Genomic DNA, 22638 nt, shown 5'->3' on the forward strand with positions numbered 1-22638 from the left:
TGCTGAACTGGAGCGGTAAACTTGCCTTTTGCTTAGTTTAGTTGCGGGAAATGAAGTTGTGGGAGGTGGTTCATATTAAAACAATGAGTTTAGCTACATCTGTGCAGAATGTGCCTTTCCCTCCTGGACTGTGGCAGAAATCAGAACCTGACTGCACTTCCACTTTTGGGCCCAAGGCCTTTTCTTGGCTGCAGATATATTGGCAAACTGCCAATTCTGCACTTTGCTTTGCTTTGTTGTACTGCACTGTCCTGCCCACGCTCTTGAGTCAAAATTTGCTACTAATCTGAAGGGAATTGTAGGATGTCAATGCCGAGTAAGCCCCCTTTGCCCTACTAAGCGTGTTTGCTTCTTAACCCTAAAAATGGCTCAGTAATTTGTGTGGTAGGGGTTTCACTAGCCATCCTGGGGGCTCCAATGAGCCTGTAAGGATTGATGGATTTTGTCTGCAAGTCACACATTTGAAAAACCTTCAGTTTGGAAGCATTCTAGATGAGGATTTTATTGTTCATGTTTAAAAAACCCCTTTAGTGTGTATTTGCTGCCCCCTGTTGTCCAACCGGGAGAAGGCATATTGCCTTTAGCATTAAAGGAAGACAGTTGTTCCATATAAAAATCTATGGGGCATCCATATGAATAAGTTAAAGTCAGAAATCAGTTAGCTGTAAGCAATTCCTCCCCTTCTCTTTTCCATTTGGAAAAAGATTGGGGCTGCAGTTGTATTTTCACTTACTTAGGAAAAAGTCCCATGGAACACAACAGTAATTTATTCTGAGAAAGCATGCACAGGAGCAGGCTATAACAGTGGTTTACAGCATGAATTTATTCTGACCCATAAATGTGGTAAGAGTTATAAAATACTTTTCATATTGACTATGCCACAGAAATGACTAATATTATACTATCATCCCTTTTATTCTAGGTATTGCAACTCCCACACATGATATTCTATATAGTACACTTGGGATGCTGATTAAAGAACGGAAGATATATCACACTGGGGAAGGATATTTCATAGTGACCCCAAATACATATTTTATCTGTAATAATGCTATGAAAAACAAGAAGAGGGTCCTTTTGGAAGATAATTGCCCTCAAGAGCCTTCTGTTACATACCTTGTAAGCGTGGAAGATGCTGCAGACCTTCTACAAAATAATTTCCCTATTGCATCCCATTGCAGATCCTGTCATTGTTTCCCTGGGCAGACTGCAGTCAATGAGCAACATGTTAGCCCTGAGCCTAATGGGAAAAGTCAAAAAGGGTCTTGTGAATCCAGATTTTCAGTTCAGAATCAGGCCACCAATACACTTGTTGAGAACCGTTCTTGTGGAACTGCTCACTACATGCAGTTGGGGAAAGAGAAGGAAAAGATTAAGAAGTTTGGTCTTAGCCTTTTCTGGCGCAACACTTCCAAGAAAGAAAAACCAAAAAAACTGCACACTTCATTTTCCGCCCAGTTTCCTCCTGAAGAATGGCCAGTCAGGGATGAAGATAATTTGGATAATATCCCACGTGATGTTGAACATGAAATTATCAAACGCATCAACCCTGTGCTGACTGTGGACAACCTAACCAAGCACACTGCACTGATGCAGAAAATAGAGGAGCAGAAAAAATATATCAGTAAAGGAACCTCTACAGAAGTGTTGACAATGAAGCACAAACATCTTCCCAAAGGGTTCACTCAGAAAAAACAAAATAAAGCTGCAAAGCATCGCAGGAAAGTGCAGTCCAACAAAGAAAAACACGTTAATAAGTCATCAAGGGAGTTTAAGAGTGAAGACCAAATACCAGCTAATAGCAAACTGGAAAACTGTATTGAACATCCATCGTCTTGTATTACAAATGAAACTATAGTTTGCAATCAGCAGTTGTGTGAGGATGCAATCAATGTTGAATCTCACTTTATATACAGAAAAGAAGTTACTAATCCATTTAAAGTTATTTCTTGTAAAGGCAATAGGTCAGTGAAAGGACATAGGAGTCAGAAAAACTATGATATAAAGTCCGGAGCTCCAAGATCAGAGAAGAATTTCCCACAGTCCTGGTCTCTGGATTCCTCAAGAACTGTGGACTGTAAAGCTAAGCAGTCAGTTAGCATCAAATGTGATGCTGAAGATGACAAAATGAAAGAGTTATATTACCTACAATGCAAGGTTTTACAAAAAGAAGTCAAATATAGTTGTCTGGAGGAAAGTGCAGCTTGCAAAGGTAATTTGCATAGAAGGGCAACCCCAAAAAGTATGGAGATGCAGGCAGTGTCTAACACTTCTGCTGCATTTGTGGACGAAGCAGTAGTGGAGAAAAAGCATCCTCACCAGTGTGATCAAATTCACCAGTATGATCAAACTCACCAGTATGATCAAACTGGCTTGCTGGGTCAAACAGCACATCAACTAACTGATACCCATCTTCCCAGTGAGGCAGATGCTCAACAATTTAAACTATCTGAAAATATTGTTGCTCACAGACAAAATGACGATTTAAAGAGTGAGTGTACTAACATGAACAAATGGCTTGAGTCTGTTAACCCACAAAATGAAAGATTCACTTACGATAAACCAACTCCGTATCAAGAATTGGATGATGGCAACACTTGTAGTTCTCTATATCATGGTGATGAAGAGCAACATGATGTGGATTTGTCCAAGCTGCAATCCAGCCAAGTCCCATATAATTCTTCAGATACAGGGAAATGGAACAGTAAAGAACAAGAACTGGGCTCAACTGTGTTGGGAAATGGAAGTGTTAATTCTCACTTCTCAAGGTACAGAATTGATACAGACCGGGTTGGTCCCTGTGAGTGTGAAGAAAATGAATTTCTTGGTTTTTCTAGATCAAAGGATAGCTTAAAAGAGTATCAGAAGATGAGCCTAGAAGGAGGAAGTTGTGTGTGCCACCAGGTATCTCAGTTTGCCTACAAAAGCAATGAAGAACGAGAGGATGTTGATGAACATGGGCAGACACCTGATACTGCTGAACCCTGTTTGTTTGATTTCTATGATGTGCATGAGGCAGAGACCAGAGTTTGGCAGAAGTCAGTAAATGAAGTGGGTGGAAAATTAGCATCCTTGATGCTGCCACCAAAAGGCTGGGAAATAAAGACAAATGATACGAGAAAGCAACAGTTGTCTGATAAAACTGATGCTGCAGTTCTAGATCAGTGTGTCCAGTATGAGCATAACCACTTGGAAGGGACGGGAAACCACAGCATAACAGGAGACAGCGGGATAGATTCTCCAAGGTAAGAACAACTGTTACAAGTGACTTTCTTAAACACAAAGAATGCTAATGGTATTTCTTGTACACATATGTGAATCATACTTTTAAGGGTTTTTTTAACAGGGCCTTCAGCTGTGCACTGGAAAAATGCAGATTGCCTATTGGCATAGATAACTCTCAACTCTGTTCACATGGGCCTTTCGGGACCTTGCAAGGCTGGGAAATCACAGTCCTATAATGAAACATGGCATTTTCCTTGTCCTTGAATGCAAGGAGTCCTCATGAATGCTTGGATAACTTTGCCTACTTAAACAACCTTTTAAATACAATGCTAAAATTGTCATATGTGTGTATGAATGGTCAAATCATGTATACCACTATCAAATTCTGAATGGCAAAGGTAGGCCATTGTATTCAGTCAATCCTGATGTAAGGGACCTCACGACATGCCCAAGTGTCTGCAGGGGATAGCGGTGGTAGTAGAGTACTCTTACTGCAGCACAGCAGGTGGAAGAAGTCCTCTTCTCAGTACTGTCACTGTACACTTTCTTCTGTTGCTCAGGAACAGCACTGATAAAGAAAAGCGGAAATCAGATATTGCAGGAAGGCAAGAAAAGGCCAGGCAAGATATCCCAGTAAGTGGGTCTGGGTAAACTGTCAAGTTAAATGAAGTATACTATCCTTCACCAACCTGGTACGCTCAGATGTTTTTGGCTGTGGCTGATGGGAGTTGTAGTCCAAAACATCAGGAGGACATCAGGTTGGTGAAGGATGGTGTATAAGGAACACTTGCTGGTTGCATCATATTATGACTCCATATTCCTTACCCTTCAATTGAAATAAATACTGTAATTTCCATAATATTCTTGAGCTGATTCAAAATAAAGATGACTTTTTTGTACTTGTTTAGCCACCCAGTATTTCTTTTGGTAATTTATGGAGAAATAAGTCAATCTGAATGTTTGAATATGGAAAAATAGGTTTCTTATTTAATCTTGTTTTACAAAATAATTTTTAGAACACAAAGTCTGGCATCTGCAAATTCTGCCATCTTAGATGGACTGAAGAAAAGACGAAGTTTTCTCATGAACTTGGAAGGCATAGAGAAGACTATACATAATGGAAAGACTCTGACACGAAGCTCCTTGCTTCAGTTGACTCCAGTCATGAACGTTTAATTTTTCTTATCAGGTTTTGATAATTCCTTTGTAAATATGTTAATATATTTACTGTAAATTCTTTGAACTGTCATATATATTAAAGTAGGTAAGATCATTATATTCTCCTAATAAGATGTATTTAAACTTTGTAATAAGCATTTTTTCCAGTGACTTTTTTCTAATGTTTTATTTCTAGTAATAAATTATATTGCAGAATCGATTATCTCAAGTTGCACTTCATTCTGATTGTCTCTACAAACCATTTAGGATGCCAACTTGTTTCAAGAGTCCTATGACTGTGCTAGATCAGTCCAAGCAATGATCCTAATGGTATTTACTGATGCACCTCAAACCAGGAAATAGTGTGCACACATGCACACAAACACACACACCAAAAACCTCTTAGCTGTGCAGTGATTCCAGTGAATTTGGTGGTCAGGATAGAAGTCCCATCTTCACATAACACATAAGTTTATTGCAATTTGCTGCCACAAGGTGAGGTGATCGCCACTGGCTCAGATGCGTTTTAAAGGGAGTTAGGCAAATTCACAGGGTACAAGTCTAGCTGATATTAGCCATAACAGTTAACTAGAATATCTGTGTATCTGAGAGGCAGTGTATCTGAATACCAGCTGCTGAGGACATACAATATAGAAGAGAGCTGTTGCCTGATTGGTTACTGTGGGAAGCAGTAGGATGCTGGACTAGATGTGTCTCTGAGAAATTCTTAAAGATTCTTAAGGTATCATTAGAATCAGGTCAGCTTAGGAAATGTTGTTGTTTAGTCGTTTAGTCGTGTCCAACTCTTCGTGACCCCATGGACCATAGCACGCCAGGCACTCCTGTCTTGCACTGCCTCCCGCAGTTTGGTCAAACTCATGTTCGTAGCTTCGAGAACACTGTCCAACCATCTTGTCCTCTGTCGTCCCCTTCTCCTAGTGCCCTCAATCTTTCCCAACATCAGGGTCTTTTCCAAGGATTCTTCTCTTCTCATGAGGTGGCCAAAGTATTGGAGCCTCAGCTTCACGATCTACATGATCCTAAAAAAAGAAGCTGCCTCTCTGCCATCGGAGCCAACTCCAAGGGGCGGAGGGGGTCTTCTTCCCCAAATAGAATATTTGAGAGGACAAGGCCCCCTCCAAAGTTGATGGGCATTTCCATTCACTGTGTGTGTGTGCCTCATCCTGTGATTCAATTATGCGGGGCAGGGCTTACCTGGGCCCCCTCCATATTTTATTCAAGTTGGCCCCCCTGCTCTGGGCATATGCAGACTGCAAATTCCTCAGCGGAGGAGGGGGGGCGTTTCCTTACCAAAACGCTACTCACTTTTAAGTTTTGACTTTCGGCTACTTTAAAGCGTGGAAAGTGGGGTGGCGGTGGTGGCTGAAGCAGATAATCGAGAAGTGGGGGTGGGGATGGGGGTGTCCCAGCCCAGTTTGATTCAGCCAAGTTGCCACATATCTCTCTACCGCTGGAATTTACTGCTCGGCCTCAGGCAGCAGCGACAGGACTCGGGCCAGAGGGAAACGGTGCTGAACACTACGAAAACCTTTCGGCTTCACCCCCGAGGCCGCCCTCTCGCCTGCCACCTAGTGCGGCGGCACCGCAGAGCCAACGCGGAGAAAGACGGCGATGACTCGCCGAGGGGGGAGTGTCCGTTTACCGCGCTTCACCTCAGGGGAGGAGGAGCAGCAGGAGCTGCTAGCCGGGGACAGTCGCACTCGCCGCCGCCTGGGAGGGAATGGGCTGCCTCGGCCGCTACCTCACGCAGCACTGCGCCCGCTCGCCGGCCCTGCAGGCTTTGGGTCTCGTCCGCTCCCGGGCTTTGCCCTCCCGCGCCACCAGCGACCGCTCGGCTTCCTCAGCCCCCACGCTTCACTCCCCCTGTTGGCGGGGCTGGGCCTGGCCTAGAGCCGCCTCTCGCAGCCAAGCGCCGCCTCGCTTTCTCGTCAGCAGCGCCGCCGGGGCGGGGCTCTTTCCTTTCGCCCCGGCGTCGGCTTTGAGCAGCCGCTTTTGCCACCACCTCAGCGGAGAAGAGTCCCAGGAAATGCCCGCAGCCCCCCGGCCAGACTACGAGAGCGAGGACGAGATGGAGCCCCGCACCCCGATGGACGCTGAGGTCGCCCTAGAGGGCAGCGGCAAGAAGCGCAAGGTATCCGGAGAGGGGGAAGGGGGGGGGAGAAAGCGCCGGGCCGGCTGGGCCTCGTGGCCGCGAGTGGAGAGGCGAGCCGGGCCCTGGAGGAGGAGGAGCCAAAGGCGGCTTCCCTTCCTCAGCCGCGGCGCTTGGCGGCCGCCTAGTCGAATTGTCGCTTCTCGAAAGCGCAAGAGCGCGTGGGGTGAGCCTCTGCCACGCGGCTGCCTTTAACAACGTGGGCCTCGCCAGTCTTGCTTCTCTCCAACTCCCCCCCCCGCGCCGAAATTATTATATATTTTTTAAAGAAACCAAGCACTCCTGATTTTATTTATTTATTTTTTAAAAGGGGAAGTGCTTCACGCAGCGCATAGTTTGTAACTGCGGAACTCGCTCTCTCAGAAGGCAGTGAGTATGGCCGCCAACTTGGATGGCTTTCCAAGAGGATTAGGCAACGGGAGGATAAAGCCATCCATGGCTACTGGGCACGGTGGCCAAGCTCGGCCTCCCCAGTTGGAGGCAGCGGCGTTTGTTACTCACTTTATCTTGCCAAACAAGCAAACAACTCCCCCCCCCGATACATTATAGCCAGGGTGGGGGTTACATAAAAGAAAATCCCATCTACTGTACTTCTAAAAGGCAACAGAAGTAAGCCTCACTGAGGTCGGTGGGACTTTACATAAGGATGTAATTGCGTACAAACACAATGAACTGCATAGCTTCAAATCATATACCTGTAGGGGGAAATATATTTCCCCATGCCAGGGAGGGATAGATACGCCTGTGCATATTAATTTGAGGTTGTTTGTTTATTTATTGTAGAAGGATAAAAAAGATAAATCTAAAAAGCATAAAATGAAAATTCAAGAAACACCAACAGAGGAGAATGAACTGTCTGATGCAGAATTGGAACCACCCAAACCAAAGAAAATTAAGAAAAAGAAAGAAGTTTTTGATGACATTGAAGACATAATTGCAGAACACAATACAACATCCTCCGCCACTAATGGAGTTGGCAACTCAAAAAAGAAGGGTAATGTTGAAGAATCAAATACGGAATGTGAGAGTGACCAAGATCAGGTGAGATGATACCTTCAGACCTTTCATTTTGTATACTTAATTTCAATGGAATTTCAGTGCAGAAGTTGGGAAAAGTAAGTGTATTAACCCATGTACTGAGGCAAGGTGTAGTCATAATTCCTTTTCCAAGCACAATTCAAAGTGTTGGTACTTAATCTTTGAATCCTAACATGGTTTGGTACTTGGATACATGAAGGAATTCCTTTCTGTGTTTCAATGCCCGCAGGCTTAGGTTATCTGTGGAGACTCCCTTTGTGCCATCACTAACTGAAATGTAGATTGCAGTGAGAAAAAGTACCTGCTTGGTGTGGCACCCTGTTAATGTAAACTTGCTCTACAGGGAGGCTTTCCTGGTGACAACTTTATAATCATTTTGTCACCAGACGAAGACTTAAAAATTCTCCCAGACTCTTTAGGTTCCAAGTTTCAACTGTTTCAATTACTTATATCAGCTGCTGGTTTTAATTGTGATGTTTCATTTTTTGTTATTGTAAAGACTTTAAGGTGGTGTTTTGTTGTGGGTCACCCTGGGAATAATAGATGAAATAATAATAATTAAAAATAGAATGTACCTCATATTTTCATTTCCCAATCCACACATCTGTATTTTTACATTGGAGATGCAAGGGCATTTTGTTAACCTTGGGACTTCAAATGTACAGACCCAAGGGTTTGGGTAAACAGGCTGAAGGTGTCTATTTTCTGAGTTCAGTTTGAAGATAAAGAGCCATGTTCTTGTAGATGCCATGGCAAAAAATACTCTAACGTAGGGATGGGTAACTCTTAAATTGACTGAAATTACAGTAAAGCACCACAGTAGGAAAAACAGTAGTAACATCAAGATGAGTAGCACCAGATTCATTTAAAAAAGCTCATCTGATTAAAAGGTTGACAATGAAAAGACATAAGAGTAAATGTTTAGGGAGCATCCCTGGCAAAAGTCCCACAATTGAGGTGATGCAGTCCAAATGTCTGTGGTTGCTTTAGAAGGTGGGGTACCCAGAAGAAGGTCTCTGTAACACAGACCGCTGATGCCAATCCATGTACTGTAAATACTGAGATAGATGGACCAGTGGTCTGATTTGCAATGATGTAGCTTCTGATGTTCAATATAATAGGCTTGCTGTTAGTGTTTTGTACTGAGATTTCTGTTCTTGTCTTGTTCATCTATACAAGTTTATGAGAGCCTTATGTACAGGATATCTTAGTATCTCTTTCCTTCTATTCCTTATTTTCTCCCAAGATGTTCGAATCTGTGAAAACATTTACCAGATATAATAAACACTTGTTATTGTTTTCCTTTCGGAACTTCTAGCACTTTTTGGAATATTTTAAATTGATTTTCTATAACTAATCTTTTGCATTTAAAACCCCCCAACAGGAATTGACTGAAGAGCAAAAGGAAGGAGACTTTGCCAACTTTAATCTCTCTAAAGCAACTATTGACCTTCTCAAAGGTATGTTCTTTAAATGTTTACAGTCTGAAGCAGAACACTCCTCCTCTTCATCCCTCCCTGCCCATTTTAATCTTGCTCTCGCCAGGACTGGTTATTTGATTATGTCTTAGAACAGTGGCTGAGCAATAGTAGATGAGATTCCATGTAAGTACAGAATGATGCACATTGGAACAATAGTCAAAATTTACAAATACCCTGATGCATTCTAATTTGGCTGTGAACACCAAGGAGAGAGATCTCAGAATCATAGCTTAAAACAGCTTGATATACAGTGACAATGAAAGAAAAAGCATACAGTGGTGCCTCGCTTAACGAACGCCCTGCTTAACGAAATTTCCGCTTAACGAAAGGATTTTTCGAGCGGAGGTTGCCTCGCTAGACGAATGCGTTTTCGTCTAGCGAATCGCGGTTTCCCATAGGAATGCATTGAAATTCAATTAATGCGTTCCTATGGGCAAAAAACAATTCGAAAAAAATTCAATGCATTCCTATGGGACTCGCTAGACGAATTTTTTCGTTATAAGAAAAGACCCGTGGAACGAATTAAATTCGTCTAGCGAGGCACCACTATTTTGATACTGAGAATAGAAAATAAAATGGGGATGAAAATTTCAATATAATAACCAAACCATTTGTCTAAAATGCCAGTTCTAGTAATTAATGCATCTTTCTTAAGAAAGAAGTTGACTTAATGCATAAAAACCTTTCACACCTTTTTGTGGTGGCTATGCAGTGGTAAAGCCTCACAAAATCTAACACAAATTAATGATATATATACACAACTGTAATGTCATTTAATTATGGAAACCTTAACACACCTAATGAAAATGACAATTCGGACAGCTTCTAAACATTTTAGACCCATTTCTAGATCATAATGATTCTCTCCAAACTACAGCTTTACCTGAGAATTACCAAACTCTACTAAATTAAGTGATTAGATTACAGTTTTGTAATATTTCTTGTATATTTCTCTGTGTGGTTCTTCCCCACCCTGATCGTTCTTGTTTTTTTTTCTATCTTTAAGTATCTGAAAATATTTTAAAATTCTTTACATGATAATTTTTTATGACAATCTCTCAGTGTTAATTCTTGAGCATCCAGTGCAAGTTGACTGACTAGATTCAGTTAAGAAAAAAAGAGAAAATTTCTTACATGACTCAAAATGTATGACATTCATTGCTTAGATTACTAATTTAGATAACTTTGAAGAGGGGTTAGACAGATTCATAGGTAGCCATCAGCTACAATAATTAAATGCAGCTTCCATTTTAAAGAGGCAATAAACCCCGATTACTAAACAATAAAGATAAATACAGTCATCACATTTGTGTATAGCAAAAGCATCTTGCTAGGGAACTGCTATTAGACAGAATGCTTGACTAGTAGTACCTTGATCTACATTGGAAATGTAATTAGCAATGTATTCAATGAATCTTCACATCTGTTTTCTCTAATATATAAATAAAAACACTTGAATTGCTTTCATGCTATAAATTGGTTTTTTTTCGAATAAGCAATTGTCAGCTGTTTAATAATAATGATTTTACATCTTTCTATATAAAAGCCTTAACTGTATTTTTCCACAGCTCGTGGAGTTACCTACCTGTTTCCAGTTCAAGTAAAGACTTACAAGCATATTTCTGATGGCAAAGATGTGATAGCCCAAGCTCGGACTGGAACTGGGAAAACCTTCTCTTTTGCCATTCCTTTAATTGAAAAACTTCAGGGAGATTCCCAGGAAAGAAAAAGAGGCCGCACACCAAAGGTGAGTGAAATTGACTTATGCTTCTTCCCCATCCCCTGCTGCAGCCCCCACATGCCCCGAGATGTGCTCCACAAAGTTGGGAGACCCTCCAGAGCAGATTGGGCAGGTAGGAGGAGGAGATTTTCACCTATGCAGCTCTGAATATCTCCCACCATGTGTATAATAGTGTATGTTCAAGTAAAAATAAACTTGCAAAAATTCTGCAGATTTAAATAAAAGGATATTTCAGCCCATACTTTTACAACACTCAAATAACTGCATTTCAACGAAATGTTTAGGTTCTGGTCCTCACTCCAACCAGAGAGTTGGCGATGCAAGTAGCCAGAGACTTCAAAGATGTCACAAGGAAACTCACTGTGGCTTGCTTCTATGGAGGAACAGCATACAATGGACAACGTAAGAAATCACAACAGTCGGTTTTTTTGTGGTAGTAGCACTTTAAAAAAAGAAAGAAGGTTATCTGTGTGATTGGGGAGAAAACACAATTAAAATGTGAAGAAATAGTGTTACCTTTAGATTAGGCTCTATTAATGTTAGCATTAAAAAGGTAAAGGTACCCCTGACCGTTAGGTCCAGTCGCGGATGACTGGAGTTGTGTGCTCATCTCGCTCTGTAGGCCGAGGGATCCAGCGTTTGTCCGCAGACAGCCTCCGGGTCATGTGGCCAGCATGACTAAGCCGCTTCTGGCGAACCAGAGCAGCGCACAGAAACACCGTTTGCCTTCCTGCTGGAGCAGTACCTATTTATCTACTTGCACTTTGACGTACTTTCAAACTGCTAGGTGGGCAGGAGCTGGGACCAAACAACGGGGGCTCACCCTGTCGCGGGGATTTGAACCGCCGACCTTCTGATCGGCAATCCCTAGGCTCTATGTTTTAGACCACAGCACCACCTGGTCCCAGTAATGTTAGCATTGGTGGTGTGTTATTAGGTGCTAAAGACACATTCACACTATATCCCTGCTTTTAAAACCTACTTATTAAAAAAACTGGTCCCCCTTTCAAACAAAACAGAACACAACAGTCTGAAGTACAGCCAAACCTCGGCTCCTGAACGCCTCATTTACCATACATTTCGGCTCCCGAACGCCAAAAACCCGGAAAAAGTGTTCCGGTTTTCAAACATCTTTTGGAAGCTGGACGTCCGATGCAACTTCTGCTTTAGTGCAGGAAGCTGCTGCAGCCAGTCGGAAGCTGCGCTTTGGTTTTTGAATGGTTTCAAGAGTCAAACGGGCTACCAAAACTGATTACGTTTGACAACCGAGGTTTGACTGTACTTCACTGTTTCACTTTTCTTGTGTTCAGAGGTGTGTGGGGACACTTGAAAGTTACCTATAGGAAATCAGTGTTGCTTAATAGGTAGGAAGGGATACCAAAAACTGAAGAAAAGAATTCAGGCTCCGTCCTATGTATTTTTTACTTGGATGGAAGTAACTTCCACTGTATTCAGTGCAGCTCATTCTCAGGTTAAGTGAGCATAGGATGGCAGCCTTAGATTATATCTTAAAGCAAAGGATTAATGGAAGCACTGACAAATGTCCAAATGAATATTAAAGTTACACATTTTGGAAAGTACCCTGCATGAAGGTTTGGGGCTCTACCAAAGTAGTTCCTGCAAACTTTAGAACATTGTCGTAAATACGTTCATTTGTCACAGGAAACCGTTTTTTTAGAAATGTGGTGCAGAGCTGTTTCATCTTCACATGGCACTTTTGTCACAATTCGTGAAACTAATTCTTCAGCAATTTAATACATAATCAACATTAACTTTCCTTTTCAGTTGATCTTATGCGTAATGGCATCGACATCCTGGTTGGGACACCAGGTCGAATTAAAGACCATCTTCAAAATAACAAATTGGACATTTCCAATCTAAAGCATGTTGTCCTGGATGAAGTTGACCAGATGTTAGACATGGGATTTGCGGAACAAGTAGAGGAAATTTTAGCATATGCTTATAAGAAAGGTAACTACTTCATCTGTTTATCTGTCATGTCAAGCCATAGAGCTCTCTTGTTTCTAGATCTGTTTGCTCAGCAGACACTGCAGTCCACCTTCGTCTCTCACCTGAATTGAAAGTGCTGTGGAGGATTGGTCAATCCGTAGTGGAGGATTAAATTTGAAAGCAATTTCGTCTTATTCTCTTTCAGTGTCAGAGGATTTTAAATATAATTTGAGCCCAGTGCACAATATTGCATATATATGAAGAAATGAGCAGTATGTACATTGGTTTAAAATTATTAAGATACTTTATTTTTAGATTTAAAAGTTATTTTTAAGTATTCTGAAATATCCAGTGTCGCACATTGCTTCTAAAAGGGAATGATGCTCTAAAAAGGTTTGGTATGGGGTTGTGTTCCTAATGGCATTTCAGTGATGTTTTTAAATTGGAGCTTCTTAAAACTGGAGGAGACTCTTGAGAGTCCCATGGACTGCTAGAAGATCAAACCTATCCATTCTTAAGGAAATCAGCCCTGAGTGCTCCCTGGAAGGACAGATCGTGAAGCTGAGGCTCCAATACTTTGGCCACCTCATGAGAAGAGAAGAATCCTTGGAAAAGACCCTGATGTTGGGAAAGATTGAGGGCACTAGGAGAAGGGGACGACAGAGGACAAGATGGTTGGACAGTGTTCTCGAAGCTACGAACATGAGTTTGACCAAACTGCGGGAGGCAGTGCAAGACAGGAGTGCCTGGTGTGCTATGGTCCATGGGGTCACGAAGAGTCAGACACGACTAAACGACTAAACAACAACAAAAACTAGAACAGGAAAATGCTCGCAAATAAAGCATGAGACACTGGATATACAAGACATGTGCATTCATTTGCGTTTCTATTTTATACTCTACATCTGCTTCTGTTGAATAGTAATACCTTGAGTGCACATGTTAAGAATTATCAGGAAGTAAGAGTGCACAAATGTTAATGTAATTTTTTCTCTTATTCTGAGTGGCGTTTTGCCTCTATTATAGATATGATGATTATAGATTTTCCTGTATTTTTAATTGTGGAAATTAGTTTAATTGGTTTAACTTTGTATGACAATATTTGTTTTGTGTTAAAGATTCTGAAGACAATCCACAGACATTACTCTTTTCTGCAACTTGCCCACATTGGGTTTATGATGTAGCAAAGAAATACATGAAATCTAAATATGAGCAAATTGATCTTATTGGAAAGAGGACTCAAAAGACTGCAATGACTGTAGAAGTAAGTAATTTCTTCCAGTGAAACAATATTAAATTTGTGTGTACCAAGTGTATTTCTTTTCTTTAAAAAACAAGCAAACAAGATAATTGGGTTGGATCCAGAGTTGGTTATACTTTGGTCTAACTGAAATCAATTGCTTTTAAGTCATAACTGATGGCCCACTCCTAGCCATGTCTACTTAGAAGCAAGTCCTATTGAATTCACTGGGGCTTAAAGGTAAAGGGACCCCTGACCATTAGGTCCAGTTGTGACCGACTCTGGGGTTGCGACACTCATCTCACGTTACTGGCCAAGGGAGTCGGCGTATAGCTTCCAGGTCATGTGGCCAGCATGACAAAGCCACGTCTGGCGAACCAGAGCAGCACACGGAAACACCGTTTGCCTTCCTGCTGTAGCGGTCCCTATTTATCTACTTGCACATTGACGTGCTTTCAAACTGCTAGGTTGGCAGGAGCTGGGACCGAGCAACGGGAGCTCACCCCGTCACGGGGATTCAAACTGCTGACCTTCTGATCGGCAAGCCCTAGGCTCTGTGGTTTAACACTGGGGCTTACTCCCAGGTAAATAGGGCTAAGATTCCAGCCTAACTTGTACCATTGATTTCAGTGGGAGGAATGTTCAACTAATTTAGCCTTTAGTCATAGCTTTTTTTATTGCTAACCAGCATTAATTTCATTTTCTGACAGCATTTGGCTATTGAATGTCATTGGTCCCAGAGAGCTGCAGTCATTGGAGACGTTATTCAAGTCTACAGTGGTAGTCATGGACGTACCATCATATTTTGTGAGACCAAAAAAGAAGCAACTGAACTGGCCCTGAATGCCTCAATAAAACAGGTGCAATGACCCTTGTTTTTGTAAAGGATTGCGACAAATTCAACTTTGCTTGAACTGACTGTGGGAAAGGATGTCTTGCTTGCTGTTAGGTGCCTTGCTGAAGTGGATGGCATTTTGGCAATCTCACAATGCAAGTATCCTGTTTTCTGCATGAATGTATTCATGCAGCTATGGATATTTTGGACATCACACCTTTCATGAAAAGGGAGGGGAAATAGAAAATGGGTATGTCAGAATTCAGGGGAAATATTCTCTTGCATCCAAGATATGTCAGAGCTCATTTAAATTGCTTTTGGGGTGGTGAGGAAACTGATCCTTGTCATTTGTCATTTCTGCCAATAACCTCCCATTAACTCTGTTTTATGTACTTAGGATGCACAGTCTTTACATGGTGATATTCCACAAAAGCAGAGAGAAGTTACACTGAAAGGCTTTCGCAATGGATCATTTGGAGTTCTGGTTGCAACCAATGTAGCTGCCCGAGGTTTAGATATCCCAGAGGTTGATCTGGTAATACAAAGTTCACCACCAAAGGTAAATTACTAGTTCCTAGTGGAAAAGAAGGAACCCCCTTTAATTGTATGTTCATGTTGCAGGCCAGAGGTAGCTTACTTAAAGTGATACACAACATTGGATGCCACATATAGTGTTTTGTGCAATCTGTCTTTCCTTTTGCATAGCTAAACACTTGCATGTCAGTAAATGTGAATGTTTGGCTTCTCTGTAGCTTTTTGGTAAGATTAATATAAGCATTTCCCACGACTTTCATTTGTGAAGGATGTAGAGTCCTATATTCATCGTTCTGGGCGCACAGGTCGAGCTGGCCGAACTGGGATGTGCATCTGTTTCTATCAGCGCAAGGAAGATCATCAGCTGAGACAAGTAGAACAAAAAGCGGTAATTATCTTCTTCCAACTTTTTTGTGTCATTTATATGTTGGCTATCTAAGCCACTGCATGTGTCTCCAGGGGTGGCTTATTACTTGAATAATATACATACTCTTACTCTTAACTTCAGGGGATTACATTTAAACGCGTGGGTGTTCCTACAGCAACAGACATTATTAAGGCTTCCAGTAAAGATGCTATCAGGTACTTCATTCTTTGTTTATTTTGAACTTAATGCAGTGTCCAGCGCATGTCATGAGTTTCCACCATATCTGTCCAAGATTAGGAATATTGATTTAATGAAGACAGATTACACTTCACAGCCTTCTATTTTAGCTCACAAGAACAGTAGCACTCTTGCACATTTTTGTTTTTCTGCAGCATGATATTCAGCACTTTTGTCAGTTGTGGGGAGTGTTAGCCATTGGATACAACCCTAGAATTCCAAAGCTGCCATCCTATACATGTTCTGAAGTAAGCCCGAAATAGTGGGGTTTGCTCTCCAGTAAGTGTATTCAGGATTGCAGCCTTGTTTAAGCTTCAATATCTCCTGTGTTATAAAATGTACACTTATCATTTCAGCAGTTTATATTACACTGACTAATCTTTTGCTCAGATCTTTGGATTCCGTTCCTCCATCTGCCATTGACCACTTCAGACAGGCAGCTGAACGGCTGATAGAGGAAAAGGGGGCAGTGGAAGCTCTGGCTGCTGCACTGGCTCATATTTCTGGAGCTACTTCCATTGAACAGCGTTCTTTGCTCAACTCGGATGCGGTAAATACGGCATGCAGTTGCATAACATATAGTCTAAGATCTATTTTAAGAATGATCCTAGTCAAACTTTCCTGAAAAGACTCTCGCATTATTTGGGTGACAACACAGTGAAACTGCCACACCCAAAAGGTCACACACACACACCCCGCACATACTGAATGTACCAATACATTTTCTTTTTGACAAAGGACTAGCCAGTGTGGTATAATGGTTAGAGTGCTGGACTAGGCCATACAGTTCACTCAGTGACCTTGGGTCAGTCACTGCCTTTCAGCCTAGCCTACCTCACAAGGTTGTTGTGGGGATTAAATGGGAGAGGACCACATACGCCACCTTGAACTTGGAGGAAAAGGTGGGATATAAATGCAACAAACTAAGTAAATGAACAAATAATATTTGAGCCATAATTAAGTGATCGTGCATGGGCCATGTAATTCCTTCTTTGGCAGGGAATCTTTTCCTCCCACCACCAAGGATAAAACACACATTCATAGACATTGAATTTTGTGATGGCACCAATATTAACTACTGTTAAGGTTATCCAGGATTCCCTTTTAACTGGAATTTGAATGCTGCTTATATCTGCACTGGCCCTAAGTGGAAGTCAGTTGTATGACTGGCCTCCCAATGAGGATGTATTAAGGATTTAAAATATAGATTGGTTTTATAAAAGTTGAACAGTCTATTTGGTAGTTTCACTGAATTATAGTGGAACCTTTTTGTACCCTATGTTGTTTTTATTAATAATAATCAAATTCTTATACCTCATCCTTCATCTGTGGATCTTAGGGCGGTTCACAGCATAAAACTACAAGATAAAAACACATAATAAAAAATAACCCCGCCCTCTCTCAAAAACACAATATATAGGATGTCAGTCAGTCAAAAACCTGGTTGAATGGGAATGTTTTCACCTGGAGCCTAAAGTTGTATAATGAAGGTGCCAGGGGAATCTCCTTGGGGAGAGCATTGCACAGAGAGAGAGATGATCAATCTTTCCAGTATAAAGGCCCTGTTATGCATCACCTCCCACCAGACAGCCCCTGTTGACATCACCAACAAGGCCTCGCCTGATTGTAAGGTCCAAATACGGTTGATATTGGGAAGGTACTCTATTAGATACTTGGGCCCCAAGCCGCTTTGGGCTTTAAATAGGCTAGTACTCTACTAACACCTTGAATTTGGCCTGGTGGTTCAATGACAGGCAGTGTGGTGCTTTCAGGATTGGTATCACATGTTCTTATCAGGCTACCCCACATGTAAAGACCTTCATCAAAGCTCTTAACAATTAACCGGTTATATCCCTCTGCTGTTATTGTAAATATCTATTGCTGCTTGCTTTTTTAAAGGGTTTTGTGACCATGACACTTCAGTGTTCAGTAGAAATGCACACCATTGGCTATGCTTGGCGAGGTCTGAAAGAACAGCTGGGTGAGGACATTGACAGCAAAGTGTCCCGAATGCGCTTTCTTAAGGGGAAGACGGTAAGAAATATTGACCTAGACATTTCGTAGGTATTTGCTAGTTGAGCATTTTATAGTATTTGTTTTTCCTCATCTGTTCTGATAACATGCAAAGCACAGGTTTTGCACTTGAAAACCAAATTGGTATTGGTGAAATGATTTGAGGATGAATTTTATAATTGGAGTTAGTGTTGTCATAATACGGTACATTTGAAATATGTAGAGTTGAATTTTTCAAGTACTGTACAGTTATTACTTCTGGTTAATGTTAATGGCTGACAAATCCTTTCATCCTTCTCCATTTGACTTGTGTTTAGTTATTAAAAACCAGCCATCTGTGTTTATCCTCATCAAACTTTTCTGGTTCTTAATGCTGGTCTGTAAAATACTTGGCCTTCGCCAGTACTTGAACTATTTACTTAGACACTGCTCTATAATTTTTTTGCACAAATCAAATGCCGGCACTTTGTCAGTCACTTACTGTTGCATCTTAATATGTGAACTAATAAGTTTGCCTTCTTCAAAATGTTGCAGATTTCTTTGTTCAATGCCTGACGGTCAATGTCTCTCTCTTGTATTCAGGGTGTGTGCTTTGATATTCCTGTAGCTGAACTAAATAAAGTACAGGTGAGAAATTGCTACTTAATGGATTTTTTATTTTCCCCCACTTTATTATTAATACATAAATGAAGAAATATGACCTGCTATCATTATAAACACATTAAATTGGAAATGTTGCGTTTTAGGAAGAAATTGGTTTAAGAAATTTAAGAAATTTAATCAAGGAACCTGATAGTTTCTGATCAATGGAACCTGATAGTTTCTGATCAATGGAACCTGATAGTTTCTACTCTTCTTTATCATTAAATACCTCTTGCCCAAGAATTGATTCCATTCAGGGCAACCCCATCACTTGGTTAAAACATGTATTTTATCAGATTATGTCTAATAACTAGAGGCAGTGTAATTAATTTTTCAATGGCTGAATAACATAAAGTGTTATCTAAACCATTGTTTCCCAAACTTGGGGGGGGGGTCTCCAGCTATTTTTGGACTACAGTTCCCATCATCCCTGGCCACTGGTCTTGCTTGCTAGAGATGATGGGTGTTGTAGTTCAAAAGCAGCTGGAAACCCAAGTTTGGGAAACTTATCTAAACACTAGTTAAAGTAAGAAATATGGCTTCTTTTTTTACAGAAATGCTCACTTTTGGAAGTTTTGAAACTTTCCTTTAACCAACTTTTGTTGGTCATTGTATGGAAGAAACATATAAGAGGAAATAATAGGTTACCTTGAGGTGTCAAGAGGCAATATAACAATACTTTTCTTAACTTACTTTGATGCCTTGAGGGGGGAATCTTCCAAACTTCTATCCTTTTATTTTATGTGATGAGTCCTGATTGTAGAGATAACAAAAAAATTGTTTTTTATTAGCAAACATGGCAAGATACAAGACGCTGGCAACTTTCTGTGGCAACGGAATTGCCCGAGCTTGAAGAATCGCGTGACAGCGGCCGAGGTGGTGGCTCGGATTTCAGGAATGGAAGGCGAGGTGGCGGCTCCAACAGGCATGACAGATTCAGAAACAGGGGCCAAAAAAGAAGCCATAGCCGGGCTTTTTGATCATTTGTTAATGTCATACACAACTGGGACTAAATCATTTGTTTTATCAGAAGTAAAGTTGGTTACACTTTCCTATGTGTTTTTTATTGCTAGCTTAGATTTGTCTCATTCATACAATTCTGGCTGCATAACTCATTTGTTGGGGTAGGGAAACGAGAGTGAATCGTTCTAGTATTGAATGTTACTAGGTAATTTTGCAAGGACTTGTGTCCAGAGTTTGCTTAATTCCCCCTGAAAAAGAATTGCTCTGGGGTAGGGTAGGGTTAGAGGATCCTCTGGAACAATATGTGGTTCTAGGGGACTGCACAGGGAGTGGGGAATTTGACAAATGTTGCCTCCTCCTCTCCTCCCCCATTCCACTAGCAGGATTTCACCACTCGATCAAAAAACTGTGGACAGAAGGAGCCATTGTGTTTGCAGAATGCAAAGTCCGGATCCAACCCAAGGGCTGCTATGCCATCCCTTTGTGCTAGCTAGTGTGAGTGGATGGTGGTGTAGGATCAGGAGCCAGCTGTACTAAATGCAGTGGTGCTCAACCCCAATCGTCTACATTTCTCTTAAGGCCATAATCATGATCACTTTGCTTGGCGGCTGACAGATGGCAACACAACCTACAGCTTTCTGAGAGCTGCTAGGCCATTGTAGTAGCCTTGGAGGGAAGCTTTGGAGAAAATTACAACTAGCCAGGGCAGCTCATCAGCTGTCCTGCTCCGCTGCCCACTTAACCCACAATGTTGTTTCAGCTTTGGTGGCAGAAGGCAAAGAGGTGGGAAGTGACAGGAGAGCAGTACGGTTGCTAGGGAGCTATCCTATCATGAGTGTCCTTCCACAGCTCACCTGAGCTGTTTTCTTGCAAAAGGTCTCAGCTGAAGAGGCTGTTTTGCACCTCTTGACATGGAGCAGGGAGCAGGAGAATGGATTAAAGAACATTGAAGCTATCGGCCTCGGGCAGGCCTGGGAATCCCTCCCACTTTCTCCATCTGATATTTCAGATCAGGTTGTTAGTGGGACAATCACATTTCAGTTATGTGACATTGCAATTATGTCAGGTGATGGATGAGCTGGTGGGTTGCCCTGCCCATAAGTCAAAGTAGGCCCACAAGGTTGGAGCCAAACAGGTTCCTCACCCCTGGTCTAATGGGTAAGTGTGCGGGGTTGGTGAGAGGAAGTGTTGCTGTGGGTCATGGTTGTAGGTGGGTTTGGCAAGCAGCACAAGCTGGGGTGGACACCTAGTGTTGAAAATGAGAGAGGTTGGCCGCAATGCAATGCAATGCAACGCAACCCACCCACCCCACCCCGCCTCAGAGCCAATCACATCACAACCCTGTGAATCTGAAATAGTGCTGAACAGGCCACAAAGGGCAGGTTTATATCACCAAACTCCAGAACAAGCTACTAGCTGCACTTTAAAAAAACAGTAATGATTTATTATTTATACCCTGCCCATCTGGCTGGGTTTCCCCAGCCACTCTGGGTGTAGGTGGCTTTTAATGTTTTAATGTTTGGTTTTAGACTGTTGTAACCCATTTTGGGACCTGCTGGTGAAGGGTAGGTAATAAAAGAACAATACACATTAATACACTATTATGATTATGATTTACTGCTTAAAAGCATGAAAATGCATCATGCAGAAGAGTATAAGAGGGGAAGTGCCTGTGATCAGTAAATAAAACAACACAAGATCACAACATTGGAGTGTGAAAAAAATCCTTCCCAAGTTAATTGACCAGTCTGGTAAATATTTTATATTTAAATATTAAACCATGGGGATTCTCCTGGGTCCTCTCCCCTCTTCTTGGGGGTTTTGGGTTCCAAGTTAGGAACCATTGTAAATCTCTGGGTTATGAAAAATCATCTTTAGATCCAGTACTCGACCAAAGACGACAGAGTGTCATGACCAAAGCAAACGATGAATTTTAACAGGGAGAAATGTAAAGTACTACACTTGGGCAAAAAAATGAAAGGCACAAATACAGGATGGGTGACGCCTGGCTTGAGAGCAGTACATGAGAAAAGGATCTAGGAGTCTTGGTAGACCACAAACGACATGAGTCAACGGTGTGATGCAGCAGCTAAAAAAGCCAATGCAATTCTGGGCTGCATCAATAGCACGTATAGCATCTAGAATCTAGATTCTAGATCAAGGGAAGTAATGGTACCACTGTATTAGTAATACTACCGCTCTGGGCAGACCTCACCTGGAATACTGTGTCCAGTTCTGGGCACCACAGTTCAAGAAGGATACTGACAAGCTGGAACGTGTCCAGAGGAGGGCAACCAAAATGGTCAAAGGCCTGGAAACAATGCCTTATGAGGAACGGCTTAGGGAGCTGGGTATGTTTAGCCTGGAGAAGAGAAGGTTAAGGGGTGATATGATAGCCATGTTCAAATATATAAAAGGATGTCATATAGAGGAGGGAGAAAGGTTGTTTTCTGCTGCTCCAGAGAAGCGGACACTGAGCAATGGATTCAAAGTACAAGAAATAAGATTCCACCTAAACATTAGGAAGAACTTCCTAACGGTAAGAGCTGTTCGGCAGTGGAATTTGCTACCAAGGAATGTGGTGGAGTCTCCTCCTTTGGAGGTCTTTAAGCAGAGGCTTGACAGGCATCTGTCAGGAATGCTTTGATGGTGTCTCCTGCTTGGCAGGGGGTAGGACTGGATGGCCCTTGTGGTCCTTTCCAACTCTATGATTCTATGTGACACCCTTAAGGACACTTTAAACTACAGTCGTGGCTTCCCCCACCCCCGCAAATTATCCTTCCAAGGCGATAGCTTGTAGGGTGCCAAGGTGTTACTGGGAAACCCCTGTTCCCCCTCACAGAGATAATCACAAAACTACGATTGAGCCCAATTTCCTCTGCAGCCGCGTTCTTTTCGCGCGCGTTGCCTTTAGCACCCACAGCAGCCTCTGCTCACGTCTCCTCTCCGTCCCTCGGCCGCCTGTGACGCCATCCGCTCCCCGCACCTCCATTTTAGCTGAGGGAATCGAGGTTGATGCGCATGCGGACTACCCTTCTGGAGGG

The 22638-nt window shown here is 42.0% G+C and overlaps 2 protein-coding genes and 2 long non-coding RNA genes across 6 annotated transcripts in view; 2 read left to right on the forward strand and 2 right to left on the reverse strand.

Moving 5' to 3' along the window:
• The window catches only part of STOX1 (storkhead box 1), a 17669-nt gene extending 13063 nt beyond the window's left edge, over positions 1-4606 (forward strand). Inside the window, exons 3-4 of the mRNA XM_035137501.3 lie at positions 923-3245; positions 4242-4606. Coding sequence (XP_034993392.1) covers positions 923-3245; positions 4242-4401 — 2483 coding nt within the window. The 3' untranslated portion in view covers positions 4402-4606. The remainder of the gene's footprint in view (positions 1-922; positions 3246-4241) is intronic.
• On the reverse strand, positions 2983-6311 carry LOC148685616 (uncharacterized). Its single transcript, XR_015949989.1, has 2 exons — positions 6057-6311; positions 2983-3793 (listed from the first exon to the last, which is right to left on the reverse strand). It is a non-coding gene; the product is annotated as an uncharacterized LOC148685616 (long non-coding RNA).
• On the forward strand, positions 4847-19683 carry DDX21 (DExD-box helicase 21). The gene is made up of 15 exons (XM_035137502.2): positions 4847-6535; positions 7337-7594; positions 8976-9051; positions 10641-10819; positions 11098-11215; positions 12599-12784; positions 13882-14027; positions 14714-14863; positions 15236-15397; positions 15641-15760; positions 15881-15954; positions 16367-16526; positions 17876-18010; positions 18572-18616; positions 19423-19683. The coding sequence occupies exons 1-15, from the start codon at positions 6125-6127 to the stop codon at positions 19609-19611; spliced, it is 2409 nt and encodes an 802-aa protein (XP_034993393.1). The 5' UTR covers positions 4847-6124; the 3' UTR covers positions 19612-19683.
• LOC132592169 (uncharacterized) lies at positions 11119-22627 on the reverse strand. Of its 3 annotated transcripts, none has more exons than XR_015949986.1 (4): positions 22516-22627; positions 19325-19384; positions 17291-17334; positions 11119-11255 (listed from the first exon to the last, which is right to left on the reverse strand). It is a non-coding gene; the product is annotated as an uncharacterized LOC132592169 (long non-coding RNA). The 3 variants fall into 3 exon arrangements; XR_015949988.1 differs by lacking the exon at positions 11119-11255 and adding an exon at positions 15956-16022; XR_015949987.1 differs by lacking the exons at positions 11119-11255; positions 19325-19384; positions 22516-22627 and adding exons at positions 15956-16022; positions 18471-18605.
• Between the last annotated feature and the right edge of the window lie 11 nt (positions 22628-22638).

The sequence above is a fragment of the Zootoca vivipara genome, chromosome 5 (assembly GCF_965207765.1).
Source record: "Zootoca vivipara chromosome 5, rZooViv2.hap1.1, whole genome shotgun sequence".
Lineage (NCBI taxonomy): Eukaryota > Metazoa > Chordata > Lepidosauria > Squamata > Lacertidae > Zootoca > Zootoca vivipara.

Excerpts from the sequence above, each read along its gene's own strand:
- DDX21 (XM_035137502.2), top strand. The coding sequence starts at position 6,125 with ATGGGCTGCCTCGGCCGCTACCTCACGCAGCACTGCGCCCGCTCGCCG. Across the intron at positions 7,595-8,975 it reads GTGAGAGTGACCAAGATCAG|GAATTGACTGAAGAGCAAAA; the intron begins GTGAGATGATAC and ends ACCCCCCAACAG. Across the intron at positions 18,617-19,422 it reads CTGAACTAAATAAAGTACAG|CAAACATGGCAAGATACAAG; the intron begins GTGAGAAATTGC and ends GTTTTTTATTAG.